General features: G+C 31.3%; 1 protein-coding gene and 1 long non-coding RNA gene across 2 annotated transcripts; one reads left to right on the forward strand and one right to left on the reverse strand.

The window, feature by feature from the left end:
• Nucleotides 1-566: 566 nt before the first annotated feature.
• Nucleotides 567-2,486, reverse strand: LOC112017751 (uncharacterized). Its single transcript, XR_002883505.2, has 2 exons — nucleotides 1,837-2,486; nucleotides 567-889 (listed from the first exon to the last, which is right to left on the reverse strand). It is a non-coding gene; the product is annotated as an uncharacterized LOC112017751 (long non-coding RNA).
• Nucleotides 2,487-5,054: 2,568 nt separating this feature from the next.
• On the forward strand, nucleotides 5,055-9,482 carry LOC112017731 (protein trichome birefringence-like 33). The gene is made up of 6 exons (XM_065777115.1): nucleotides 5,055-5,341; nucleotides 5,496-5,712; nucleotides 7,216-7,387; nucleotides 7,487-7,686; nucleotides 7,770-7,928; nucleotides 8,938-9,482. The coding sequence occupies exons 1-6, from the start codon at nucleotides 5,158-5,160 to the stop codon at nucleotides 9,275-9,277; spliced, it is 1,272 nt and encodes a 423-aa protein (XP_065633187.1). The 5' UTR covers nucleotides 5,055-5,157; the 3' UTR covers nucleotides 9,278-9,482.
• The last annotated feature ends 3,388 nt before the right edge of the window (nucleotides 9,483-12,870 follow it).

Genomic DNA, 12,870 nt, shown 5'->3' on the forward strand with positions numbered 1-12,870 from the left:
AGAGACTACAAAAAAGAATATAGAAAAAAAAAAATTTTGTTTGTAGTTTCAATTCCTCAGACCAAAATGTTATTTTCTTTTGTCCTATTCCTTTGATTTAGTGTTTCTGTCATATTTTCTTCCATTGGTATTAGTTTAAATACTACAAGTTGAATTTCTTGATTAAATTTATTATACAATTGCAATTTTCTCAAAAAAAAAAAAAAACATACAATTGCAATGTTCAGTTCACCCAACCGCTTCAACAGAGTGGATTTTTCCTTTTTAGATCTGTAGCAGAGTTACCACCATTGCTTGAGATATACCACCATATTACAGGTGCTTTTTGGTATCTTTTACACCCAAATATTTATCATCAATGATATTCAATTAATTGTAATCCCTAAAGCTGTGACCATAAATGCTGCTATCATTGTTCTTACTAGTCAATGTCACATACTCACATTTCCCGGTTGTGATATCAATGGAATTTTTACGAATTTTTATACTCTTACCTGCTTAAGGTTACCTCCTTTAGTATTTTTTTCTGCCCCAAATTGTTAAAAATTTTGAATGTGTAATTCATGTAACTTGAAAAGCAGCACAGGAAACACTGTGCCAATTTTATTACAGTTTAAATACATCAAACTCATGAACCGAAACACAATTACACCTTAGGTGGTAAAATGTAATTTCTCCTATTTTGTTTTTGTTTGACATTTTGAATGGTGTTTGTTGTTAATATTTTATTCACACAGTTATATGTAATCTTATAACTGCAGTTGATAGGGAAAAAAAAAACTCTCATAAAATATTTTAGATGTCAGATACTGAATAGAACATATAGGTGTTCAGATACTGTTGATATAGTTATGTGCATGCGCCCTTTGGATGGATGCTTGAGGGTGATCTGCATGGATTAGATGAACTTGTTACCTCCTATCTAAGCATACCAAGGTAAGGAAATATTTTGCTCTGATTGTTAATCAATAAAAGATCTAAAATCGGTAAAAGCTTCCATAGAGTGTAGTGTACCATTCTATGTTCCTGCTCTGTAGCTACATTAATTTACTTTGTTGAGTCTTAATCGGTGTTTTTGGATGAGCAAATAATCGATGTATCCATAGTAAAACAAATAACACTAGTGGTACAGAAACTTTATATGGATTGAGATTCGGTGCAATAGCCCATGGATTAGATGAACTTGTTACCTCCTATCTAAGCATACCAAGGTAAGGAAATATTTTGCTATGATTATTAATCAATAAAAGATCTAAAGTCGGTAAAAGCTTCCATAGAGTGTAGTGTACTATTCCATGTTCCTGCTTTGTAGCTACATTAATTTACTTTGTTGAGTCTTAATCGGTGTTTGCCTGTTGGATGAGCACATAATCAATGTATCCATGGTAAAACAAATAACACTAGTGGCACAGAAACTATGGATTAAGATCTGGTGCAAAAACTAGGGCTATTGCACCATGCAATAGGATATCAATGGTTGAGATTAAAAGTTGCAAAAGTCACTTTTAATCTCAGCCCTTAAATAAATTTTTTTTTAACTCTCAATCTTTTACCATTTTACTTTTACACTTTATTTTTTCCCCTCTCTCTCAGACATCATGGTTAATTGCACAGTGCGATAGCTTTTTGCTATTGCACCGGATCTCAATTCTAAAAACTATATAAGAAATACTAGCCAATAAATTTGGGCAAAATTGACACCTCCTTTTCTTGCAAGTGTCAGGTAAAGGGTGAAGTTGTGAGTTCAAGACCCCACCAGATGTGTGTGAAACTTAACAAAATATAAAAAAAGAAAGTGAAACTACATGGGAAATACCTGATTGAAATGGGAAATACCTGATTGAAATTTTTTCTTGGAATCAGCATGTGGCTTGCTTTACTCTTTTGAAAGACATCAGCACCCATTGGCAATAGCAAGTCCTATCAAAGAAAATTTTGTGAAGGTTCGGCTTGTGAGGAAGGAAGTTTAGTTGTAGATTGCCAGCTCAGGTTATCGTAAGTATATATAAAGCTCGAGCAGCTTCCTTAAGATTTAATCTAATGGTGAATGACATCCATCATGTTGCAAAGCATAAACAATCAAAGCTTCATTATTCACGTATTTTATTTACAGGCATCATTTTAGTATTGCTTAATCTGTACTCATGCCTTCTAAAAGAAAAAGAAACATCCAGAGAAAGATAACCTAAAATCTATGTCATTGCTTGTGTCATACTATTGTAACACACATAATTATAGTTCTTATTGCCACACCCACTTCCATTTCTTCAAAAACAAACAATTCTACTCCATCTTAAATGGGGTCTTGTGCTGTCCCTCTCTTCTTTATTAATGGAGTCATACTCGTGCGAAATTTTAAGAACAGCTTTAAGTTGTTGCTATGCATCATTTTTAAGCAAAAACATGAAGACAATGGACCACTGAACATTGATTAGACAAGTGAAACGAATTCAATCACCTCTATATTTTTTTTCGCTTTTAGAGAATAAGGTAAAGAACAAACATCAACATAGTTGATCAATCGCTATTACAGCTCTGACTATCGCTGACATACAGCTGCAATCTTAATCTTTTTTTTGGTAAAGAATTTGGGGCTAGAGGAGCAGTTGAATGCCAGCCAACTTTGAAGCTGAAATGTTAACAAATACCCAATCACTGTCTACCTAAACCCTCCCATATTTTATCATATTTCTTGGCCTTCTGTCGTAACCATTATAATTGTTATGATTATATATATATATATATATATATATATTTAAAAGTAACGAATACGATTCCTTTCATTAGTGTATCAATCTCTTTTGTATTTAAACATGAAATAAAAGGAAAGGTTAAAAAAAAGAAAAGGAAAGTAGTATGATTCATTCTCTTTCTTAGACACTCTTACCTTCAAAGCCAAGCGACATTATAACCTTCAAAGATCATAATGCACCCACTACTCTTCTTCATCACGCCCCTTCTAATAAAGGCTTTAGTTCCTTTTTCTATTTTTTCCCAAAAGCACTAACATGACAATTGAATTGACTTCCCTACCTATAGATCACATTTGGGACATAATGGGACCAAAAAAAAGACTTACCTTGTATTAAATTCTGTGAGATAGTTATTTTTGTTTGAATCATTTAATGAGATTTAAGAGACTTTGTTCTTAAATGTAATTTTATAATAAAGCTCACAAGGAACGTACAATCACTGTACGTATGAGAATAATGGTTAACCGACAATTGAAAGGAGTTGAATGCAAGAGCAAGCAAAATGCCAAAAACTTGTATATTTTAAGATGCTCAATTGTGTGGCATTATACATATTAGAATCGAAATTAATTTCTAATTATGATTTAATTTTGGACTAAGTTTTCATTTTAACTTTCTTAATTTTGTGTCAAATAACCAATTTATAATACTAGTTGTTAAAGATGAGGTGACTGTGTTACTTCCTTAAGTAAAATAACCTCATCATCACTACTGTTGAATTTTTTGTGTTCGTAAGCATGGGTTATAAGTTAAAACCTACTTTAAGTTAAAACTTAAAACTTAAAGTGAAATGAAACTTGATTGTTTACATCTTATAATCATATTATTTATAGGTTTAAATTATTTAATAAATATGCAAGGCTTAAGGTAAATAATGGTCAAATTTCATTTAAATTACTGATATATCTTTCAAATATGCAAGGCTTAAATTATTCAAATTTCGTTAAATAAGTGATATATCTTTTTACTTATATTTATAAGATGAATAGTAGTATTTTAACCTTATAAATAATCTAAACTATGACAAAGCATCACAATTATATATAAAAAAGGGATGTGATCCCATCAACTTTGGTAAGATGTTGTCCATTCATAATTTTTTTTCCATTAATAAAATGATTAATATCATTCATTGTCACTCTTTGAAACATAATGTAATTAGAAATGTAAAATAAAATTTACACAATGATTTGGATTTTAGAAAACCAATCTTGTTTATAAATATATAAATCACTTGGATTATGAAAGAAGAAATAAGTTATAGGTTCAAATCCTATAAAAAATGTGGAATTCTAGACAATTTAAAATATCTAATGCTCTATTTGTTTTAATGGAAAAGTTTATGTGAAGATAATTTTCTACATTTCCCTAATTTGGCTTTGTGTGAGATAGAGCTGTTTTTTGCTAAAATTTTCTAGAATACTATTTTATCTCACATGAAACTAAATAAAGACATGAGATAGTTTTTTTTTTTTTTGGAAAAGGATTCACTTTTTAGAAAATGTTAATATTGAAACAAATAGAACCTAAGTGAATTCCAATTAATATAAGTCCGTAAATAAGGGAATCAAATCTCGTCTACACACAAAACACATGTTAGTCTCTTGGTCAAATGGAAAAAAAAAAAAATCATTATAAAACGTTGTAAATACCAAATCTTATTATATCCATTAAAAAACAATCTTAATTTTTCTTGTCCACATTCTTTTTATTTTTAGTTTTCAATTATGAAACATGACATTACATTTCCCCTCCAACATTTTACCAGTTGAACGTGTGTGGATCCCAAACAAGAGGTCCGACATCCAAGGATCGACAGAGAGAATGTTACCAATCATTATAGACTTCGGCTTGACAATGTTTCAAATAAGTAATACTACAATTATTATTAGCTGTGCATTTATAAAAAAAATTGTAGGAAATAATAATTGATCCATATATTATACGTAGTAGGTGTTATAATATTCGGAGAATCATCTTCAATTATGTTAGATGTGAGGTAAGAGTTTTGTAGCATAATTGGTATATTTTTGGTGTTTTTAACAAAGATATTTAGATTCAAATTCTCTCGTTCCAATAATTGATATAAAAAAATGTTGCATAATTGGTATGTTTTTTTTTTTTTATGTTTTTAATAGAGACATTTAGATTCAAATTCTCTTATTCCTATTATCATATATAAAAAATAAAAACTATGAGAAATGAAATGCAAATAATAGCTATAGTTTTAGAACTTTCCTACTTTCCTGTTTAAAATATAATTAAAACGTTACAATCAAAGTTTATATTAGGCTTGCAAAGCACCATATATCATTGATATCTCCAACCTCGTCAAGAAACTCATAACAACAAAACCATCAATGGTTGTCTATGAAATATTTCATGCACATACAATACAACACAAATGAAGCCACCAATATCTTCCTCCTCCTCTGTTCTCATCAGAAAAGCTCGTCTCTCTCCCTTCCTTTTCACCTTACTAGCTTTCATACTTTTCGTCGCAATTCTCTATGGCGAGGACTTCATGTGCATCTTCAGCCAACAACTCCAAATCTACGCTGACCAGGGCCAACCCGTTTCCAGAACAGGTGAGTTGCTCACCCAACCATCCGACTTAAAACTTATATATATATAAAAAAAAAAAAATATATATATATATATATATGTGTGTGTGTGTGTGTGTGTGTGTGTGCACATGATAATTGTTATCGAAAAATTGAGTTGGGTTTTGTTTGGGGTTAGAGAAAAAGTGGGAGAAGCTGCCCTTTGCGATGGGGAAGACCCAGGAAAGTTGTGACGTCTTCAGTGGGAGCTGGGTTAGGGACGAGTTGACTCGACCTCATTATCAAGAATCGGAATGTCCGTACATTCAACCACAATTGACGTGCCAAGAACATGGGCGACCTGATAAGGAATATCAATATTGGAAATGGCAGCCAAATGATTGTTCTCTTCCCAAGTAAGTATTACACACAGTTAACCCAAAAAAAAAAAAAAGGCTCTTTAAGCTAAGAGTTAGATTATCAATTTTTAGAACATTTTTGTATGGTAGTTAAAGTACCATTAACACAAAGATTAAAGGAATATAGAGTGCTAATTATGACTAAATGAGCATTAATCATTCTCGGCAATGGGGTTTTTTTTTGGTTGAATTGGAAGAGAATTATTAATCTGGAAAAAGTTTGACTGCATGCTGGATGCTAGTATGCAGTAATTGCTGCATAATAAGTTATGTGATAGCAAAAAAAAAAGTGACAAGTGTCTAAGGATCTACCTGATCATATACATTATTTTGCTTTCCTTTTCTTTTTGCACTCATGTCTTTGCAAGTGAAAAGTCCAAAATTCAGAATGTCACCCATATTAATTCATTTGTAAAACGGATCGTCATGCAAATAAATTATGTGCTAGAAACTAAATTTGAACCGGTGACAAGTTAAAAATAAGTTTACCTTATCTTAAAAAAATTTAAAAAAATAATGTATAGGTAGATTTATTGAAAATTAAGAAAACATTGGTAAGAAGGTTGTACTTTTTTTAATTAACAATTTTTTTTTGAGAAATAAACTAATACTAAACAACACACACTTTAATTACACTCTGTCGTCAAGTTCAAATACATTAATTAACAAATATGTTTTTTATTTTTTGAAAATGTTTGTTGATCAAATTACAATGGTGATTTAGAATTTAAATTCCAACTTTCTAGAAAGACTCTAAAAATAACAAATTAATTAAGATTGTAATAAGGAATACGATTTTTTTTTTTTTTTTTTTTTATTGAGAAGAACCGTGGAAACATAAATAATCTAAATTTCATGAGTCAAATTGGCGGCTTTTGTTCTTGACTGGTGTTTCGAACTGGTTGTTGATATATATTAAACCGGCTGGCCGGCTGGCTTTCATGCTCCTTTGAGCTTTGGATCTCAGCCAATGAGCCAAAAATACAAAGTGACAAGTCAACCAGCTGCAATAACTTTCAAAGAAGCACGTCCCTCTCTTCCACCTGCAGTAGGTGGGCGATATGCACAAAGGTGGAGTGGGACCCACCTGCAACGTGCCATCCAGTTCTGAAATATAAAGTGTTTTTTTATAATTAATTTTTTCTTATATTCGGTAATAATTTCAAAATGTGTTTTAAAAATGAATAAACTATGCATTTGGCCCTATAGTGTCAATTTGGTATACGGGTAAATTCACCTTAACTTTACGTTATATTTTAATTTAGCTTCTAATTTTTTAATTGTATCAATTTGACATTTATCCTTGCTAGACATTTTACTTTGGTGGATTAATTAAAACCTAATGAAACACAAAGAATTTTCTACACCAACACTCACATTTTAATTAGTTTTTACTTAACCTATAAGCTAACTAGATATTGTTCTTCATATTGAATTCATACTCTTTCCAATGAATGTAGCACATTATTAATATTGTTCTCTCAAATTAATTATGTAAAGTTTTAATGCCACATTGATGCTTGAGACTCTCCGAGGAAAGCGAATGATGTTTGTCGGGGATTCCTTGAACCGGGGCCAATATGTTTCAATGGTGTGTCTTCTCCATAAACTTATACCTGAGGATGAAAAGTCCATGGAAACTTTCGATTCACTAACTGTTTTCACAGCCAAGGTGACATTCAAATTCTGTATCACATTTACAAATCCAAGTGTTCACATTTTGCTTTATGTTTATTTTTGTAACATTTTTTTTTTGTTTCCCTATTTTTAGAAATACAATGCCACGATTGAGTTCTATTGGGCTCCATTTCTTCTCGAATCAAACGCAGATAATGCTGTCGTTCATAGGATATCTGATAGGATTGTTAGAAAAGGTTCGATCAATAAGCACGGACGATACTGGAAAGGCGTTGATATATTAGTATTCAATACCTATCTTTGGTGGATGACCGGCTTGAAGATGAAGATCTTGTAAGTTCTTGCTCTACAAAATCACTTACTCACCTCTCCATTAGTATTATCTCCTCTTGATCTAATGGCTTGAATTTTTTCAGGCTAGGATCCTTCGATGATGAAGTGAAAGATATTGTCGAGATATCAACTGAGGATGCATATCGCATGGCAATGAAAAGTATGTTAAGATGGGTGCGGAAGAATATGGACCCCAAGAAAACAAGAGTCTTCTTCACTAGCATGTCACCTTCTCATGCAAAGTAAGCATTCTTTAGGCTTGCAACCTCTAATCTTAACTGTCTTTTTCATTAACCCAACTCTCTCTCATATGGATGAGTGCACACGTACCAAGTTCATTCAGGGATAGAATGGGAGGGTGTTGAGTTTTAAAATAATGGTCAAGATTAAATTCATCATCTCTTACCGGTTTAAGTTTTGGGACAAGTAACCATTTTATCATACCATCAACGTGGGTGGCTCTGACTCTTGAATTCAAGTCATGACTTCACTCAGTTCACTATATTTAGCTTAAACTTTCAAGATAAGTGAAGATTTATTACTGAGTTTGACATAGAATGGAGAATTGTGATTTTAGGTGGCTGCCCCACTAGCTACCAAGGATAAAGAATGAATTTTACACTAATGTATATCCTACAAATTAAAAAAAAAAAAAAAAAAGGTTCATGTAAAAACAACAAATTGGAGACTTCTAAGCTTTAGCCAAGAGGGCCAAGACATAGATGATCTCCCACCTAAACCCAAACTGACAAGTAAATGAGCTAGTAATATTTCACCAGGCATGGCTGTAAACAAATTAATAAACCATTCACAAAATTGTATTGCAAATATATTACCATATTGATGCTATGTTCTCTAGCTCTCATTTAATTAGCTAGTGATCAGCATAGAGATTTATCATAAGTTCTATATAAAAGAATGAAAAATACTAAAATAACTACGAATTCTATTATAAAAACCTTACAATATAATGTGATAATGAATGTAAATGATTTCATATCAAAAACAAAATAAATAAATTTTTTTTTTTTGTGTGTTGTATTCAAACATTGATACGTTAGTTTGTAAATTCTATAGGATAAAGGCTTGTGTCTAGTGCAAAATGGCACTGGACACAAGTTTCACCCAATTCTATATAGTAAAACTTTTAGTATCCACCTTTTTTTTTATGGGATTTTAATATTAATCTCTTATATCACACATAAAAGCATATAAAGGGACACTACTCTAATTGAACATAAAATTTGACAGGAGCATTGACTGGGAAGGTGAACCAGGTCTTAACTGTTACAATCAGACTACTCTTATTGAAGATCCAAATTACTGGGGTTCAGATTGCCGAAGAAGCATAATGGAGGTGATTGGAGAAGTATTCAGTAAATCAAAGTTTCCCATTACATTTCTCAATATTACCAAACTCTCAAGTTATAGGAAAGACGCCCACACTCAAATTTACAAGAAGCAATGGAATCCATTGACTCCTGAGCAAATAGCAAACCCTTATAGCTATGCGGACTGTGTACATTGGTGTTTACCTGGCCTTCAAGATACTTGGAATGAGCTTCTTTTTGCCAAGCTATTCTATCCGTAAAGTGTGGTCAAAACCCAAAATTGATAATTTTTCTCATAAATCAGATGGGTGTGAATATGGAAGTGGCCATTTAAACCTACTACGTTTGAAGTTGTGTGACAGTTGGGTCAAGGCGAGAGAGAGAGAGAGAGCATCTGTGTAAAATAACATTGTTGCAAATTAAAGGAAAATTGAAAATGAAGAAAATTGATTTGATTTGATTTGATTTTTTTTTCCTTGCAAATGGAATATCAAATTTGAAATTTTCTTGTTTTTAGTTTTGAATATTAGGAAAAACATGTAAACGCATGTAACTTCCAACCTATTAGTTTTTTTTCACCCCTGCCTTTCATCTTTGTTTCAGGCTTAAATACACTATTTCCTAGAAATTGTCTCACAATTAAAAAACAATACATTCTAGAGTAATGGTATTGTGTGTATAAACTATACATATAGGAGCCTATACATATGCCCCAAGATCTAGGTCTAATAGCCCAAAAATGAAAGAAAATAAGTTATTGGTTCAATTCCTATTGTATTTATTAAAAAATGTGGAATTTTAGACAATTTAAAATATTTTTTTTAATGAAAAATTTTATGTGAAGATAGTTTTTTGCATTTTCCTTTATTCAATAGTATAAAGAAAAAAAAAAGTTTCCTTTATACTACCAAATATCTAACTTCTCTTAGCACCGTACACCTTTGGCTTTATGGTCACTCTACAAGTGTAAGTGTTTGTGAGATGTGGAGGAAAAGAGCCGTGGTTTATGTCTATAGGAGGGAACTTCACACACATATATACTTAAATTAGACTAGAATAAAATTTACATCTTGATAATTTTTTTTTTTTTTTTTTTTACCCTCATCACTTACCTTACTTAGCTTAGTGTGAGATAAAGTTGTTTTTTACTATATTTTTTTTTAAAAACAGTTGTATCTCACACGAAAGTAAATAAGAAAAGTAAAGAAATATTTTTCCACTCATTTATAGTCACTAACTCACTACCAAACATTAAAAAAGAAAAAAAAAAGAAAAAAAAAAAAAGAGAAATAGAGCGCGTTTGGTTTGTCATTTTAAACATTAGTGTTCAGTGTTTAAACACTGAACACTAGTGTCCAAAAAAAAAAAAAAAGTTTGGTATGCCATTTTTGTTCAGGGGTTGTTTAGAAAACATTGCTCAAAAATTAGTGTTCAAAATGATGGTTTTGAAATCACCTTCGACCTGTTTTTAAACAGCAAACACTAGTGTTCAGTGGCAATTGTGTAATTATCTTGAACACTGTATGGCCCACCTGGTCAGACATCAAAAGCTGTATTATCTCCTCTCTTCCTCCACCGAATCCATCTGCGCCTGATGAATCCATCAAAATCTTTATTCAAAAATGTTTTTTGAATAAAAAAATGTTTATTTCGGTCAAAGTGTCAGCTTTTTTTCAAATCAAACACACACATACCAAACACATTTTTATGTTTTTTGAACACTAAAACATGTTATTTAAACCATGATACCAAACACATTTTTTTGTTTTATAAACACTAAAAATACATTTTTCAACAACACTTTTAAATTACAGTTTTCACATCTTTTTAAACAACAATTTTTGAACTCCATGACCAAATGAGCTCATAGTTTTCTAAAAACTGTTTGTTGAAAAATGATTTTGTATATTGTAGGTAATAATAATTGATCCATATATTATACATATTAGGTGTTATAATATTTGGAGAATCATTTTCAATTATGTTAAATGCGATGTTCAAAGTTTTTTTCTTTTTTTAGAGATTTTTTTTTTGTAATAACTCGGTGTGTGTGAGACAGGAGAATTGCATATACATAAGGAAATAGTCAAATACTCAAAGAAGTCTGAATACCTTTGTCATATAAAAAAAATGGTTTTTTTTTTTTTTTTTTTTGTGTTTTCAATAGAAACATTTAGAATAGAGGTGTAATTGCACTTTTTTTTTTTTAGAGGAAAAGGTGTAATTGCACTTTTGGTTCTTATATTTTGACCCTATTTTCATTTTGATCCTCACTTTTTTATTTTATTGCCTTTAGTTCCCAAAATGAGAAATATATTTTATTTTGGTTCTTACCATCCTCTCACTAACAGAAAATAACCTAGTTGGCACGCAAAACACTTACACGACATTAAAATATTAATAATTTTTATTTACCATTTAAATAATGTAACATTAGCATTTTAAATATTAAAAATAGCCACATTAGAAAAAAAATTTAAAACAAAATTCCAAACTTATGATTTTAAAATTTAAAATAAAATAAAATATTCATTTCTTTTCATTAATTTTTTTGATGTTCATGGTCTAAGTCTTTGTGTTCTTTCCCAGAACATGACTGTTCATGTTCTTAGCGAATTAATCCTTATTTTATTTTCTTTGTCTTTCTTGTACTTTCTTTACAACCAAACACATCATAATTCATAACTCAGATCAAACAATAACAAACCAAATCAATAGATATGCATACTAGAAATCAAACCCAGAAACTGAACCCAAAAATCAAACCCAAAAAATTTGAACCCAACATACACCAATCAAAATCAACAAATCTGCATCCTCATTTTTCACAAAATCAACACCAATCTCCCAGTTGGAAACCCACCAATCCATCAAAACACAATATCAGATCCAACTTGGAAACACAAAATCTAGCAATCATCAAAATACTGAAACCCAGCAAATCAAACACTAAAAACCCAGAAATAACCTACAAATAGCAATACAACCACATTCCACACCAACAAAAAACCTAGAAACTTTAAAGAAACCAGCTAACCACAACTATCCACACCAACACCAAATCTAGAAATTTTAAAGAAAGCAGCCGACCATAGCTATCCACACCAACAACAAACCCAAACCAATTCACAACCACCAACACCCACAAGCTCTTCCTCCCAACCACTACTAACAACCTTTCATTTGCGACCACCACATCCACCACCTCCAATATCTACTTCCGTTTCATAACCACCAACCATCACCATCGATTTGTGTTTCACAACACCTACAACAACGATCCATAACTTGCAAATCCAAATCGACCCACCACCCATACCAATCTACAACCTACGAATCTTGTTGCTGATCTTGCCGCTTCACTGATCCACAAAGCCCCATTGTTGAAGAAAACTCGAGCTCGAGACCAAATCTAGACCAAGCCCTATACTAGAGCACTCAATCGGTTGGGGAGAGAGTAAGATTAAAGAGAGTGAAAGTAAGAATCGGCACATACCCAAGACTTGAAGAGGTTGTTCATGGAGAGAGAGAGAGAGAGAGAGAGAGAGAGAGATTTTCATAAAGCGTTTGGAATTTTAAACAATATAGCTTGAGATATTTTGTGTTTGGTTGCCAAGAAAGTTTAAGAAAAAATTGAGAAAGTTATTACAATTTTTTTCTCTATCTTTAAAACTAAAAAAAGTATTTTTTTTCAATTAATATTAAAATTGAGAAATTAGAAGTTATTTGTTTTTTATTTTTTATTTAAAATGATGACATGGCATATTTTAAATGCCAAATAATTTTTTTAAAATTATTATAATGGCCACCTTAGCATTTAGAGTGCTAGCAGTCTCCATTATAGATAATTTTC

Source organism: Quercus suber, unplaced genomic scaffold (assembly GCF_002906115.3).
Source record: "Quercus suber isolate HL8 unplaced genomic scaffold, Cork oak 2.0 scaffold_148, whole genome shotgun sequence".
Taxonomy (NCBI): domain Eukaryota; kingdom Viridiplantae; phylum Streptophyta; class Magnoliopsida; order Fagales; family Fagaceae; genus Quercus; species Quercus suber.

Bases quoted from the DNA above. Each gene is read 5' to 3' on its own strand.
- LOC112017731 (XM_065777115.1), top strand. From the start codon at position 5,158: ATGAAGCCACCAATATCTTCCTCCTCCTCTGTTCTCATCAGAAAAGCT. The intron at 7,388-7,486 runs GTGACATTCAAA...CCCTATTTTTAG, and splicing joins TAACTGTTTTCACAGCCAAG to AAATACAATGCCACGATTGA. The intron at 7,687-7,769 runs GTAAGTTCTTGC...GAATTTTTTCAG, and splicing joins GGCTTGAAGATGAAGATCTT to GCTAGGATCCTTCGATGATG.